Source organism: Netta rufina (genome assembly GCF_964035555.1).
Source record: "Netta rufina genome assembly, chromosome: 7".
NCBI lineage: Eukaryota > Metazoa > Chordata > Aves > Anseriformes > Anatidae > Netta > Netta rufina.
Window position 1 is genome coordinate 34846880 of NC_140130.1, and position 15597 is coordinate 34862476.

The following is a 15597-nucleotide window of genomic DNA, read 5'->3' on the forward strand; positions in this document are numbered from 1 at the left end:
ATGGAATGTATTGTTATGGAGAAACAGAGCATTATGAATAGACTGGGAGACTATCTTTAAAAAGTGGACGTGTGGCTTTTGAGACTTGCTCATGAGGAGATATGAGGGAAATGAAGAACTTGACCAAAGGTGGCCGAAGCTGTACAGAAGGATTGAACATGGCAATAATGCATCATAAAGTCATTTGTGTGGAGAAGTAAACATCTTGAAAGCTGTGTTTGCATGTGCTAACAGCAGTGTTTTCTCTGTCCAGCCCTTTATAACTATGATGCCAGGGGACCAGACGAACTCTCCCTACAGATCGGCGACACTGTGCACATCCTAGAAACATACGAAGGTAAGCCTGCAAAGCTTGCGTTTTAAAACCACTGCTCTTACAATTCCATTGCTTTTCTGCTCGTGACTGTATCGTCCCATATTATCAGGTGATGAATTGCTTGCTTTCTTGCTAAAGGACAAAACACATTATTTTTAATGAGCCCAGAATTATCCAATGCTAGATGTGAACGAAGAAGCGTGCGGTCGATACCTGGTGAATACCCATTTCCTTTTCTATGAAAGATGGATGTTCTCACAGCTTTATTTGTATGGATCGATTGCAGTATCTATCCCACATTTAGAGAAATGATAGATGTTTTTGGGATACCCATGGGTAATGCAAAGGAGCCTGCTGCTAAAAGAAGTTTAATCTGAATTTGAAAGTCACCTGGGTCCTAAATTATTTACGTCTCTTAGAAGAGATGGATACATGTGTTGCAGTGCCACGGACTGACTTCAGGCTTTTCAGATGCTTTGCTTGTTTTGACATTAAAGCTGCAGAAGCGTTACATTTACCAAAATCTTTCCTCCTTGATCCATATAAAAGGGAATGTGAGTGCTGAGTTTGATAATCACCAGAATGTGAAAATTGTCATAGCGCTTTTCTGCTTTTGCTTGATCCAGTCGTGAGCCAAGTGAAATACAGCTCTTTCATTATATCCTTGACTTTAACGTTAAGGCATGCTGCAGCCTGGAGAGGTACAAGTAGCATTTGACTAAACTGTCTGTGCTGAAAATACTGTAACAATTCTTGTCTCTTGCAAGTGTGAGTTGCTTTAATGTACGAATGCAACTTGTTTGGTTTTGGTGACACTGATCTGGTACATCTGTGTGATAAAGTTGTTTTTGGTATTGGCTTAATAGTTGTTTTTTTTTTTTTTTTTATTGTTACATTTACTAAACCAATGTTATTTCAACAGAAGTAACAAGCTTTGTTCACCACTATGAGCACATTAATTTTCTTTGGTTGGCATTTCCTTACAGGGTTAAGCTTGCCACAGCAATTGCAAGTGACTATGCAAAGTAATCCTTCCATCGTTTCATATTATGTGATTTAATAATCATCTTTTAATGCAAAAAAAAAAAAAAAAGTACATGCAAATGGAATGATTTAAATACTGTGCAGCTTTATATTTTTATGTATAAATAAATGGGTTTATTTGATGAATGTGGGAGAAACTTTGAATCCCGAATAGGGTATGTGAAACCATGGCTGCTGCTAACTTAATGGTGTGGTGGGGATGAGTCGCTTTTTCCCTTAGATTTCAGTAACAGAGAGGCCTCTGTGGTCTCAGCTCATGGTTGTTTGGCTTTGGGCACATGGGATGAGTTTACGTTAAAAGAAATGCAAATAAATTAATGTTCTTCCAAAGGTTTTATACAACAGTTGCTCATTACTTACCTGCTGTGATGGGAAACGAGGTGCTGTAATTGTTACCTCTCCCCACAGAGCTGTCATTATCGGGTAATTATTTGAGCTTTTTGATCTCCAGGTTCCTCTCCCCACAATGTGTGCAGCTTGACCTGCAGCTGTCTTGGTGGCTGCAGCCTCCTGGTGCCCCAGAGGGCTGTAGGGACCCGGTCACCGAGCCCCTCATGTCAGGGGATGTCCGTGTCCCTCGGGCTTGGAGCAGGAGCTTGTAGTTGGCTGCTTCTCCAAATCCTCTTTGTCACCATGAAGTGCTAATGGTAAATCTTAGCTCAGTTGGTCCTCTCCCCACAGACAGAAGGGGTGAGAAGATGAAGGCTGGGTCTCGTGGGCGATGTCTAGGGCTTCTGTAGGATCCCAGTGGGATGGGTTGCAGCAGGGACCTGGCTGAAACCTCCTTAAAGTGCTGCTTCAAGGGCGAGATGATCTCCAGACGTCCCTTCCAACCTCGGCCGTTCTCAGGTTCTGTGATCGATGTGGAAATGCAGAGCTTTGCAATTTGTTACCGAAACGCTTTCATCTCTTAAAATTTAATCAAAGAAAACATCTTTTTCTCTGAAGGTTTGTACAAATATCTTTATGTGCAGATTGTGTAGAGATCGAGGCTTGTTGCAGGCAGCCCGGGTTTTTATCGATGTTAAGATATTGGTAATGAATGTGAGCACTCCATTGTTAAATCTCAATGCCTCTGCTCTGCCAGGAAGCAAAGAAAAGAGGGAGCTCATTTCTCATACTAACAGGGAGAGAATAATTGATCTTGAAAGCCAAATTAATGTTTTTCTTTCAGGTGGAATTGCAGAGGATTTTATTTTTCAATTAGAAAACTTCCTCTCGCACTTTTTAATGTGAACCTTACAGGAAAAGGCAGACAGCAAAGCCGGGTGACTTCATAAACAGCTTTCATGTGGCAGGAGAGAAGGATTGTTTTCCATAGCAGATGTCCCAGAACAAATATTTGCCTCTTTCTGAAGTAACACTGGCCTGATCTTTGTTGTTTTAATTCTCTTTCTTTGGTGGAATAGGCAAAATGAACATGTAGGACAAGAGAAACAGCGGAACCTGCCAAATTTTTCCCATCCTGTGCCTTTGCAGCTTTAGCAGACCCAGCTGCTTCATTTCTTAGGTGGGCATTTCCTTGGCTGGGCATTTCCAGCCCTTAAATCCTGTGAGCTTTTTAAAGGGGAGGCTGGAAACCCTGTAACACGTAACCAAGCCACTTAAAAGCCCAGGTCGCTTTCAAAAATACGGATGGCATCAGCCTGTCCTCCTCTTGCTGGCGTTTTGTCTGAAACCAAATTGGCAGTAAATAACGTGAGGAGCGTTTGCAGCTGTTCGCTGGGTGTTTCACTGAAGGGCCTGACATCAGATGTTTGCCCTCTTTGCTCTCCAGTTGTTTATTTTTGCCCTCCAAAAAAAAATAATGAGGTTATCAGGGACTAAAATTAGGCAGGGCCACCTTTTTAGTGTCACTGACACCCGTTCATGCACGTCCCGGTGCGGCGGCTGGGTAGGCCTGCCCCAGAAGCCCGGCTCTACTCGGTCTTCCCATTCTTTGCTGAGGTCTGTCGACAGATGGATTTGCTGCAGTTTGAAGAAAAGTAGCGATTTTGTGACTTGAATTCCTTCATTTCATGTCTCTGGGGGAGCTGGTGGGTTTCGGGGTGCTCGTCTGCACGTGGAGAGCTTTCTTTTAGTGGATGGAGAGCTGTGGAAGTGAACAGGCCGCGTGTTCAGGCAGGCTGGTTGGAGATGATTTCCCTGTCATATTTCCCAGTGGTGGGGTTTTTAAAGCATTTTAATGCTTTAAGGAGCAGTGCTTGGGGTCCTCATGCTGATGCTGTGCAGAGCCAGTCCCCACCAGGATGCCCTGAAGCAGTGTGCAAGTAACTTCAGACCCACAGAGCCTTTCCCCTCTCTGAACTACCTGTTCCTAGGCTCTGATTGTTATTTCTGATTGTTTTTATGAAGCTGTTCTGTTCTTTATCATGTTTTTATTTTTTTACGAACTCCATCAGAGCCTTCTGCTGCTTTTGTGTTTTGATTTGTGAACTGTAAATCCCAAAGTATTCTGGTTTTCTGATGAGGTGACAAATGGCTAGTCTGCGCTTGAGAACTTGCATTTGATGAATTTAAATAGGTTTTTAATTCAAACTAGGTGAACAGTATGTACCTGTGAAGTTAATACTCTTAAGTTGGTTTCATTTATGTTGGTAAATTACCAATTAAAAGGAAATGCATCACAGTTAAACACATCACGTAAAATACCACCTCTGTCACGCAGCGTTCTCCATCACTTTGTTTATCATCACTCGGATTTTGTAGCTTTCAGAGGAGGCTTTGTTGTAGCCGGGGTATGAATTCTGTAGAGAACTGAGCTTCAGGAGTGTGTCAGTGGGGGACAAATCATGTTTGCAACACAAGGCAAGGGGCTGTTGAGCTGGGAGGGAGCAGTTGTTGGGCCACATGAATTAACGCTTCAACGCTTTCTCCCTTTTTCCTCCTAGGTTGGTACAGAGGTTATACACTACGGAAGAAATCCAAGAAGGTAAGTGCTGCCTGAATGGACAGGGCTGTGTGGTGTAGCTGAGCTCGTGGGCACGCCGTGTTACCACCCTGTGATGATCCAGTGTGTCTCCACTGCCCCCTGAACTGGGTGCACTGCTGACCCGTGCTGAATGTGATATTTTTTCCCAGTTAACTGGAACTTGCTGCAGCGAAGCCTGAAAACTGACTCGCATATCTGTTTTTTGCAATGTAAGGGTGGATGTACGCACGGTTACTCTGGCTGGGTGTGTATCAGCCGTGTTCTGCAGTAACTTGTGTGCCAAAGTCCCTGCCCTTGTAAAAAGTTAAGAGCTTCACAGCCTAGTTGATCTGCTTAAAGGCTGACATTTTGCTCCGCTATCTGCTAAACAATGTATTGCTTGTAAAATGCAATTCCGTCTTGGGAAGCGATGAGATCCACGTTGTGATTTTCAGTCATTCTCCATGAGAGGGGCAGTAATCTTCTGCTGTGCAATTTTGCCTAGTTGTTAGGCTTCAAAGTGTGCGTAAAGGGCTGCTGTTTATAGCAGTGTTCCTGAAATAGTGAAGGAAACAGCACGAGTGCAGCTTGCAATGTTTTTTTAATTTTATTTTTATTTTTTGCTTTACTTTGTGTCAGCAATTAATCAGAATTGCACAACTTTTCTTTTGTTTCTTTTTAATTTTAAATTAAAACACACAAAATTTGCACGTTTGCATACAGAGGTATGTTTTAAGTTGTACTTTCAGACATGTAGGAACAGAGTTAGTTCTGTGGTTCATCCCACCCATTTCCTAACCAGGCCCGTTCTATGTTTTTTCTACTCTATTTTGATATTTTCTTTTTTTGGAGATAGGCTAAATTTCTTACAATCTGTATTTCGTGAGTGTGCCTTGTTCAGCATAAGCAGAAATTACGCATTCCTCTTGGCTTAAATTAATTCCAGGTGTTGGTGAATTTGTACAGCTGAAACTAAATGTAGTAACTTTTTTTTAAAAAAAAAAAACACACAAACAAACTGATTTTGTGATATTGTAGTGAGTTGCAACCACTAAAATGATTGTACTGTCTGTTGAAGAGGTTTTTGGCTTGTAATGCTAATGATAAGTTGATGATAGACAGTACATGATACAAAGTTTGTGAACTAATGGTTGTGATGCCAGGTGACTGTGTCCTGCATGTCCACGTGTCCCTATTTGTGTCACCCCAAATGAGCCAGGCAGCCCAGTGTGATGCATGCTCTCAACCCATATTTGTTTAACTGGGAGCCCATAAACCTTGGAGAAAACACGTGGGGAACAGAAGCGATACCTTACAGCAGGAGAAGAAAGCTTGGTTAGACCCGAGGAAGAGCAAATGGCAGGATCTGAATTACGGGTGGAATGTCATTCTAGAATACATTTATATCAAATAATTTGTCTGTAGTCTTTAATACTTTCAAAAGCAAGTCTGTCTTAACTTGCACACATGTATGATCACTTAGAACAGGCCAGCTCTGCTGATCTCAGTGTGGTGGAGTCTCCCTTGTTAAGGCTGCAATAACACCTTCGTAAAAGGGCCTGCAATATAATGTTTAAATACACATTTAAAAAAAACATTCTGATGCTTAAGCGGATGTGAATATCTCTGTGCAGACCTGGCAATGTATCTTGGTGGGCTGGCATGGAATAGATTTGTTATGTGCACCTGGCTATTTCAAATAACTTATTTCCTTTCTCTCCTTCCCAAAGGGCATATTTCCTGCCTCCTATATTCACCTTAAGGAAGCAATAGTTGAAGGAAAAGGGTGAGTTTCATTTGAAAAATCACAAAAATCCATTTTTCTGTTGGTATAGATATAAGTTCAGTGCGTTATTGGATAACTTGCACTTGTTTCCAGTTAGTTACTGAGCTTATGCCAGTGCTGTGTGTTTGACAAGCAGCTCACCTTGGTTTCAGGGGTCTGCTGTCAGTGCTGTGCCCAGCTTAGCTGCAGCTTCATGGAGCTGAGCTGCCCTGCAGTGATGAATAGCTTTGGAAGAGCACATAATTTACCAGTTTGCTTTGTAGGTTTTATTAGTCCCTTGATTCGTGGCTACTTAGATAAAATTCATCCAGCCCATCTCCATTTTAGTTCAGATTTCACTTTTCCAACCTTCGTTTATCTTCCAGCCCTTGAGTTTTAATAATTCAGCTTGGTCTGCTAAAAGAGGGCTTTGATTCGAGATACCTTCCTTTTTGTGCAGATGAAGTTTAAGTCGCTTAATTCCCCCTTCAATAAATTTTGAGGGATTGGACAACTCACTGACAGCCGTTATCCAGGCATCATTTCCTACCTTGCAGAGAAGCTCTGCCGAAGCGCTGCCTTCCAGCCAGGGGTGGTTGGCTTCTGATCCTCCTGCCTAATGTGTGAGGCTATGAGTAGTTAGTGCTTCAACAAATGTAAGAGCTTGGATCCTTCTGTGTCAAATCAGCATTGCTGGACATGGATTAAAAGTTCAAAAAATTGGTGTAAAAGATACTTCTTAAGAAAAAAGTAGAAAATCAGGAAAAAAAAAAAAAAGTGAAGTTAATAAATAATTAGCCAGGTATGAAATGTAATGTAACAGGATTAAAATACTATATTCCTTTGTGCCTGATTTATTTTTATACACTATTAAATATGTAAATGATAAAACTGCTAATCATATGATTGCTGCATAATGACATCTTTCTTGCTGATTACCAAACTACTTTTGAGTACCCTACTTCTGAAATATTAAAAGACCTGGCTGGTGTTTCATCCTTGGATGGCACAATTTTAAAACAAGCCATACAGAAACTTAATGGTAACGACCTGCATGCTTCATTTTCTTTGCAAGACCAATAGTTTTGAAAATCAATTGGGCATTGTGTGTGCTGTACATCTGGCTTATATCTTGGCTGCTTCGTGTAAAATGAGCATCTCAGTAGCGAATGGTATGGTGAGGTGTGTGTTGGTGTCTTGTGACTACAGAAACAAGTGGGGAAAAAGCAGTGAGCTCAGTAGCATAGTCTCAACCCTATTTATATATATCCTTTACAGATATATCCTCTACGTCACAGGGCGGTAGTGGCGTGTGCTGCTTCTCCTGTACATGATGATAGATTCTTTGCTAGCTTATGAATATGCAGTGGTGTTATTTTGAATCTGTCACTGCTGGATTGGGTTTGGAAATGACTGGTTCCTTCCTAGAAATGACTCTGCTGTCCTACCCCAAGCTATTACTTAACTCTGACTTTTTTTTTTTCTTGTCTTTTTAAGACAACACGAAACAGTCATACCCAATGAGCTCCCGCTGATTCAGGAGGTTACCACAACGCTCCGGGAGTGGTCCATAATATGGCGGCAGTTATATGTTGTAAGTACCAATCCCATTCAACACACACAATACTCCATGGTTTGTGACAAAAGTAATGCCATGAAAGGTACCTTGAGAAGACTGAGGAACCTGTTAGTGGATTTCCCCTTCTTTTACTGTTTCTGAAGGCTGTTTAATGTTCAAGCAGTATTCAGCATCACCTGTGTTAAGGCACAAATCTCAGCAGTGATTGCTTGAATACTTTCTAGAACACCGTATTTCTTGGCAGAATCAGGTTTTTAGAGTGATCCTTTGATACAGCAGTAATTTGTTGAGCAATTATGACTGACTAGACAGAAAATCCTTTTTTATGAAGTGGTATTATCCAGAATACACCAACTTTTTTTTGAGATGATAGATTAGATTTTTCCAAATCTACAGACAATTGCAGTAAAGAAATGGAGAAAATTATTCTGAGGGCAGTTGTTAGGGCAGTTAATCTTTTGTGAGGAAATTTGAATATTTGATGTCAAATTCGTGGGTATAAACCTCTACCTTTGAAGATTCATCCATGCAGGCCTTTTACATGTCATTGTTCTTGCACTTGAAGTTGACTGATTACTTCACATATATTGACCTTAAATTGCATGCATTAAATTAGTATTTTTTTTATATAAGTTCTAAACACATGATACACTCCTAGGAATTTATAGCAGTAAGCATTTCAAAGTTCTCAGATGAGTTAATAGAAAAATACAGTAGCCATGAAACTGCATAGATGAAAGCATTCATAAGTAAGGCGTAAGTTTTTTCACATAAACCTAAAAAAAAGGTGGTTCAAATGTAAACCAACCTTATATTGTTGAAGATAAGGTACCCTAGCTCTGACTTCTCATGCTCTGATTGTGTAAGGTCACTATCATGAAATAATATGAACGTTAAAGTGTTGCATTTAAGGTCTGGTTTAATGCAGAATATCTGTTCCTTATAACGTTCCTTATATGCCTGAAATCTTCAATCATAAAAATAGAAGCTGTATAATGGGGAGTGAATATTATAACGTTACTGAGACCACGAGCTACCACTAAGGACTATTGCTCTTAATACAGGGAAACTGGCAATGGCAAGAAATGAGAAATTACAGTTTTAATGTGCCTAGTTTATACTTAGTTTACAGTTAAATGTTATTTGAAGGTAGACAGAAACCAGAATTTCCGAGCACCTGACCCAAAACCCATTGCAGCTAATCAAGTGACCTATAGATTTAAGTTGGTTTGAATCATACCCATGAAAGTAAAAGTTAAGATTAAAAATAGTGTGCTGGAAGTGGTCCTGTGTTGCAGTAGATGAAACGGAGGACAATATGCTACATGAAAAGAAACACTATATGTAAAGAGTTTTAATGTGACACGAAACTAGAGAGGTAAAGAGTTGAGGATCAGGGAAGAAATAAATGGGCAGGAGTGAAATAGGAGGAACAGTGCAGTGAACACAGGGAGAAGCTGAGAGAGACAAGAGCATTTGAGAGAGAGTTTTTTTTTTTAATAATTAATATGAATATAGAACAGAAAATTAAAATGTCACTAGAACCAACTGTTTGGTAAACAGTATATTGGCCAGATGGTGAAACCTGTGTTAGTATTTACCTCTTGTTCCACTGCTGCATGTTACTGAAGGCAGTGCAGATTACGTTTTGGCCCTGATGTCTCTTTTTGTGTGTGTGTTACCTAATATGTAACCTGGTACTGCTTCATGCCAGAGCAACACTGCTTCCAGAACCTGCAAAGACTTGGTTGAGGAAGTTATAAAGTTTACCTAATGTGGGAATCACTTGTAACGTGGGAATCACATCATTTTAACTGTTAATGTGTACCATCTCCATGGTCGTGTATTTACTTCTGTGAAGATGTGAGCAGCTGAGGAATGCTGCAGTGCTTTGCTAAGTGCTCTGAATGCAGGAGCAGGCAAATAGGATGCTGCCAGTGGCCTCCTTTCACTGGCAGAAAGGATTCTAGTCCAGGACACAGCTGTAGTTTGAGTAGGTACATCATTGGGTGAGTTTTGTATCATCATTTATATCTCAATACAAATTGAGATGGGAGGTTCAAGGGTTTTGATTTTGGTTAACTGGAGATAACAGGTGTCGAACTGGTCAGTTACAGACTGGAAGGATGTTCTGTGTTGTCCACATCTTGCATATCAAAAGCCACTAAATGACCATGGCTATCCCCTTATTGAGTCCACAGTTTGTTTTTGAATGCTGAACAGGCTTTCAGTTCTGATTTGCAGATAGTGGAGGAAGTGGCATGTTTTGCGTCTTAGTAGTTTGATTGCCTGCAGCACTGAAAATCATGAACTTCTTTCTCATTTGAATTTGTCTGCATTTAGCTTCCAGCCACAGGAGCCTGTTGTGTCTCTCTCTGCTACATTAAAGAGCTTTTAATAACTGGTATTTTCGCTCTGTGAAGGTTCTCACACTATAATCAAGTCAGCTTTTTGATAATCCGAACAGACTGAAGTCTTTACGTTTCACAGTTAGATATTTTTTTTCCCCCCTGAGTCTTGGAGTCATATTCTTTTCCTGCACCTGCAATTTTTTGTTGTCTTTCATAGGTAGCAGAGTGTTTTAACTTTATTTTAATTATTTAATTCCAGTAGCTTTCAGTCAAATAAGGCCCAGGTATAGTCTGAACGAAGGATATCTGTGCATAGCCTAAGTAATTTGGTGATGTAGGGTTTTTAGGAAGATGTATTCTTAAGAGTGTATTGAGCTAAGGGCTTAGCTAGATTTTGAGGGCTACAAAGATTGCTTCTGGGTAAGATCAAAGCATTCAGAGCCTTAGCATTGTCCTTTCCTTGACATTGTCTTTCACAATAAAGACAGGCCATTGTGCTGTAACTTTGGTTGTGCACAGTACTGTTCATTTGCACTAAGTCTGTACATTTGTGTTGTTCAGACCAATGTCAAATATTCTTCTGTGGTTGAAGATTTGGTCTTTAATCTCAGAGTATAAAATGCTCTGGAAAAGGCCATTTTCAGTGTGAAGCTTTTTCTTCCTGTGTTCTCGCTTAGCTGTGTGTTGCCAAGGAAAGTTTGCACGTGCTGTTGTGCACTCCTTAATATCCCTAGTTCCGTTCCTTATAAACAATAAAGGTATTTAACTTTTTCTGTAAGGCTTTTTGGACTTTCTTGGTTTTCTACTTGCCTTCAGATGTTGTTTTTGCACTCATAAGGTACAAATGCACTTGGCTTTGCTCACTGAGGAACTGTGAAGTTTTATTCTGAAGATTTAACTTTGTAGGGGTGCTGGGTGAGAAAAGGATTCTCTAACACGTTGCACAAGGAGTGCTGCAGAACCTGAACCTCTTGTTATTACAATGCACTGCTTTTAGTTCTGCTCTATTTGTTATAGAGAGCCACTAAAAGAAGGTACGATATGAACCAAGAAAACATCATTTCATTCAATGCCTGTTTCCCTTGTACCCTTTTAAATGAATATTTTCTAATAGTAATTTATTATGTGTATTTAAAAGATGTTCAGAATGCTTCAGAACTAACTTCTACCCATTTTTTTTCCCCCTCCAAACAGCAAGATAACAGGGAAATGTTTCGCAGCGTACGCCACATGATATATGATCTTATTGAGTGGAGATCTCAAATACTCTCTGGGACTCTACCCCAAGATGAGCTCAAGGAACTGAAAAAGAAAGTGACTGCAAAAATTGATTATGGAAACAGGTTCGTGAGCAATATTTTCCAAGTGTTTGTGATGAAAACCAGATCAGCTTTGTATATTACACCTGAGCTATCAGTGATGTCTTACAGGTTTTTTTTATTCCTGTATTTATGCAAATATAATACTAATATATTAAAAGTCCTGTTACAGCATGATAAAGAATGAAGTTGATATAGCATCTTCTTAGTATAGAATTCAGTATATAATATAATATATTAAAGTAGAATCAATACAGAATGCTTCATGACACTATAAATTTTATATTGGTATGAAGTTGTGATTTTTCTTTAAGGTCAGTTAAAAAGTGCAAGTAGTGCCTCTGTTCAAGATGTAATTTAAACTCTGTTTGCTTGTGCAGCATAAACAGTTGTTGCCTTCTCAGTGCCACCAGCTGTGTGTGCCCTGAAGTCACTTATGCTGTAATGTGATGTTGAAGGATTTGGCTCAGAAGCAGAGTTTGGCTCGTTGTTGCTCTGTTTATGTAGTATGTGCCTTGTACCAAAAGATTTAACAGATTTAAAAAACAGAAATGAAGTGAAAATTATGGAAAAAACAAACAAACAAAAAACAAACAAACAAAAACATTAAAAATAAAGAAATGAAGTCAGAATAGGTTGGGTAAGCCAGGTATGTTAGTAATTCAGTTGAATTAACTTTTGAGTAGAGGGTAACTTCCAAACAGTGATCTGGATCAAAGCTTTTTTTTTTTTTTTTTTTTTTTTTTTTTAATACAGGTTTTATATAAGTTGTCCATAGAGTTTCCCTTTTGACTGAAAAGTTGAGGAATCATACCTTCCTCTTAAATCAGGAAAGCATTTGAGGGAATATTTTGAATACTGAGAGAGCGTGGTAGTACTGCGCACTGGGGACTGAAAAACTATTCAGCAAACCATTCTTTAAATTCCTCGTGATGGAAATAACTCACCGGGTTTCAGCTATTTGTACTTTATTCCTTACGAACTGTCAAACTTGTGGTATTCCTGTTCGTGCACTTTATCAGCAAAAGCCACAATTCAAAAAAACAACAAGTCAATAACCCCGTTCAGTCAGTAATTTAGCATGTATAATCCGAGATACGGGCTGTTGTACCCCAGTAGACAATTAACCAGATGTTGTTGATATTATTTGTTCGGCTACTGTATTTTACCATCTGTCTGAGGAGATGGTTAAAGTTACTCTGAATAACCTCCAGATGCTCACTATTCAAATACAATAGAACATCTTGTGCTAGGCTTTCTATTCGTAATGTGCTGATGGACTAATTAAGTGATCAGAACATTCTCTGCAGAGCGCAGTCGAACTTCTGAGTAAATCCCCACAACTGCAAGGATCCCATATGTTTCTCAGCCTAGTCGTAGATTCACTTTTGTCTCCAAGAAGCACGAGCGATGATTTCGCTATCTGGACAGAAAGAATTCATTATGCGTTTTATAAATGTTTTCTGATCTAATCATATCCTAACTTTTCCTGTTTTGTGAAAGGCTGATTTGTAAGTAAGATCTTCCTATAAATAAAGATGACAATTTTATTGCATGTTGTTGAAATAACCGAGGAAGTAAAAGTAGTCTTATGAAGCTGTATTTATATTGCTCGCCTGAAATTGGGTCAGATAATTTTGTTGGGAAAACATCTTCCTTGTTCGCTTGCAGAAATCTGTAACTGGGACGTTTAAGGAAAAATTTCATTTTTTCTTTCTCCTGAGCATCGCTTTCAAGTTAAAGGATAAAACAAATGAAATCAAAGTAGTGTTTGCTGCTGTTCATTTGGCAATCTGTGCAGACATCCTTGTCCTGCTTGTGCGTAGGGGCCGGCTGATCAGCTGTTCTCTGATTTTGAGTTATGCTTTCTTCTGGTCTGCTTGGTGTCTCTCCTGCAGAAGATCTCTGCTGTCGTTCACCCCAGGCCATGCAGTTAGGGTACCACTAGGCGCATCCCCTGCTGTGACTGCTGTCCCAAAGAGCATGGTTTGGGCTGCTTTTCTCCTAGGCTTTGGTGGTGAAGCCCCATTCTCAGTAGGAAGCGTGTCTGTGAGCTTGGTGGGGCTGCTGAGGTCTTGTGAGGTGGAGCTGAGGAGGTGTTACTTAATGAGCTGCTGCCTGCACGCTGTGACTTGTGTGAGTGACGTTCATCCACCTTCCAGTTACTGCAGTGTGAGTAATTAGAGGGTTTTCTCGATTGACTCTGCTCAGGGCGGTGTTTCAAACCTCCACGTTTCCCTCTTGTCGGGGGGGCCAGGAGCTACCCACAGCTCCTGCTCTTCTCTTCCAGTGCTTACAGGTCATGTCCCAAGGGGATTTGCTCTGATAAACCACGAGCCTCTCTGGGTGGCTTAGCAGATTCTGCAAGTTTGACTTAAGCTTAACAATCAAACATCTCAAAGACAAAGTTACAGCAGCTGTCTCATGAGGGGTGACCACAGATTAGCAGCTGATAATATTTGGGACCGTGTGTAGTGAAGGGGAGCTGAGCAGAGAAGATTGGTAGGGGAACACAGGACAACCTAGACAGGAAGTTTCTTTATCCTGGGTTCCACTGCCAGCACTACAGTAACATGGAAAAATTTAGGAAATCTTCCCTAAAGGGCTTGATTATGGCAGAAGCCTTCCCCACTGCAGAAGATAATGGTGGATGTTAACACCCCGCTGCCAGAAATCTGGCTGCTGCCCTAAATAAAGAGAAACATCTTCTGCCTTCTTTTTTTTTTTTTTTTTTTTTTTTTTAAGATTTCTGCTAAACCATGATTAATATGCTGCTGTGGAGGAGAGCACGGAGTGGGAAGCAATGAACTGACCGATTTGCATGTGGCGTGAATGTAGATGTTGTTTGTTCGAACTGTCAGATGAATCAGAGGAGCAGACAACTTCTCTTGCAAATGTAGTTCCTTAAGAAATTACTTCCCCAGCTGTTGTGCTATTTAACTTACATCAGTTCTTTCTGTGCTGTGGGGAAAAAGTGACTTCCAGCCGGGAGTGGTTATCTCCTGGGCTGGCAACGTGTTAAATTATTTTATCCTGTTACCAGATCATGATTTCTACCATACATCAGGTGCACACAACTTTAACCGTTAGCACTTTGCAGGTGGTTTTTAAGCATTTACCTGAGCATTGTTAACTCACCAGCATGTTTTGGTTTTGTTCAGAATTCTTGATTTAGATCTGGTCGTTAGAGATGAAGATGGCAATATTTTGGACCCGGAGCAGACGAGCACAATTAGCCTTTTTCGAGCACACGAAATAGCTTCCAAGCAAGTTGAAGAGAGACTGCTGGAGGAAAAAGTAAGATGCAGAAAGCAACTGAAGCTTTTCCCTTTGAAACATCCAATTGTAATTTAACTAGGTTATTGTTATTATTAGCATTGGTAATGAAGAATTTGATATTTTTATGCAGAGTTACTAGGCTTAAATGTTTTGTAAGGACTCGTCATTGGCTTTTTAATTTCTGTGTTTTTTCCCTTTAAAGGTTTATTAGAAATCACAGTATAGACATACCAGTAAATCAGCTAGACTTGCCTTAGAGATGCAGCTGTAACAAACTTGGATGCTGGGTTTTCATGAGGTTTTATTTTTGAGAATCACCCAGAACAGTGTCCTCATATTTGTGGGATTTATGTGTGCCAATCCTGAAAATTTGTTTGCTGAATTACAGGGGCAAACGTAAAGGCTTTCTCAGACTTGAACAGGCAACTTCTTTGCAATTCAAATTTTTATTTTTAAAAGGAAAAACATTTCCATTGTGAGGAGTCTTCCCAGCAGCATGAGGTAGCGAAGCACGTTGCTCATGAGCGTGCCAGTGCAGCTTAACGAGTTCCCGAGTCTCCCTGAGTTGCAAGGGGCATAGACACACTTACAGCCCTCACCAAACACGGTGCAGAAACATGGTAATTTGAACAGAATTGAAATTAATGCATTTTTGTATCCAGAGTTGTTTCTTTGTCCCCAGTTCAGCCAGTTTCCGTGGGCATAGCCTGGCTTTGAGTTTTGTAAGAAGTAGAGTATATGAAATTATGCAGCCATCATCTAGACATCCTGTCCTGTCTTGTCTCTTCACATTGCTCACAGTCTTTTAAGAGGAGGTTTGTAGCTTGCTGTTGAACATCAGCTGCTGTCTGGGGACTTGGCAAACTGATGCCAAAGCTCCAGGTCCTCGCAGCAGGGGACCTGGGGTTGGGACAAGAGTTTGAAGCACTTTGCTGCCGATGGGAAGAGCCTCTCTGCTTCCAGTGCCCTTCCTCCCATCTCCTTTTTGTCCCATGTGTGCTTCTCCCTTCTGTCTAGGTGAAGCATTTCATGG

The 15597-nt window shown here is 40.4% G+C and overlaps 1 protein-coding gene across 2 annotated transcripts in view; it reads left to right on the forward strand.

The window, feature by feature from the left end:
* The window catches only part of DOCK1 (dedicator of cytokinesis 1), a 258125-nt gene that overhangs the window by 12069 nt on the left and 230459 nt on the right, over window positions 1-15597 (forward strand). For both annotated transcript variants that reach the window (XM_084289957.1, XM_084289958.1), the window contains exons 2-7: window positions 254-337; window positions 4252-4292; window positions 6002-6057; window positions 7534-7630; window positions 11161-11309; window positions 14447-14582. In XM_084289957.1, the coding sequence (XP_084146083.1) occupies window positions 254-337; window positions 4252-4292; window positions 6002-6057; window positions 7534-7630; window positions 11161-11309; window positions 14447-14582 (563 nt within the window). The remainder of the gene's footprint in view (window positions 1-253; window positions 338-4251; window positions 4293-6001; window positions 6058-7533; window positions 7631-11160; window positions 11310-14446; window positions 14583-15597) is intronic.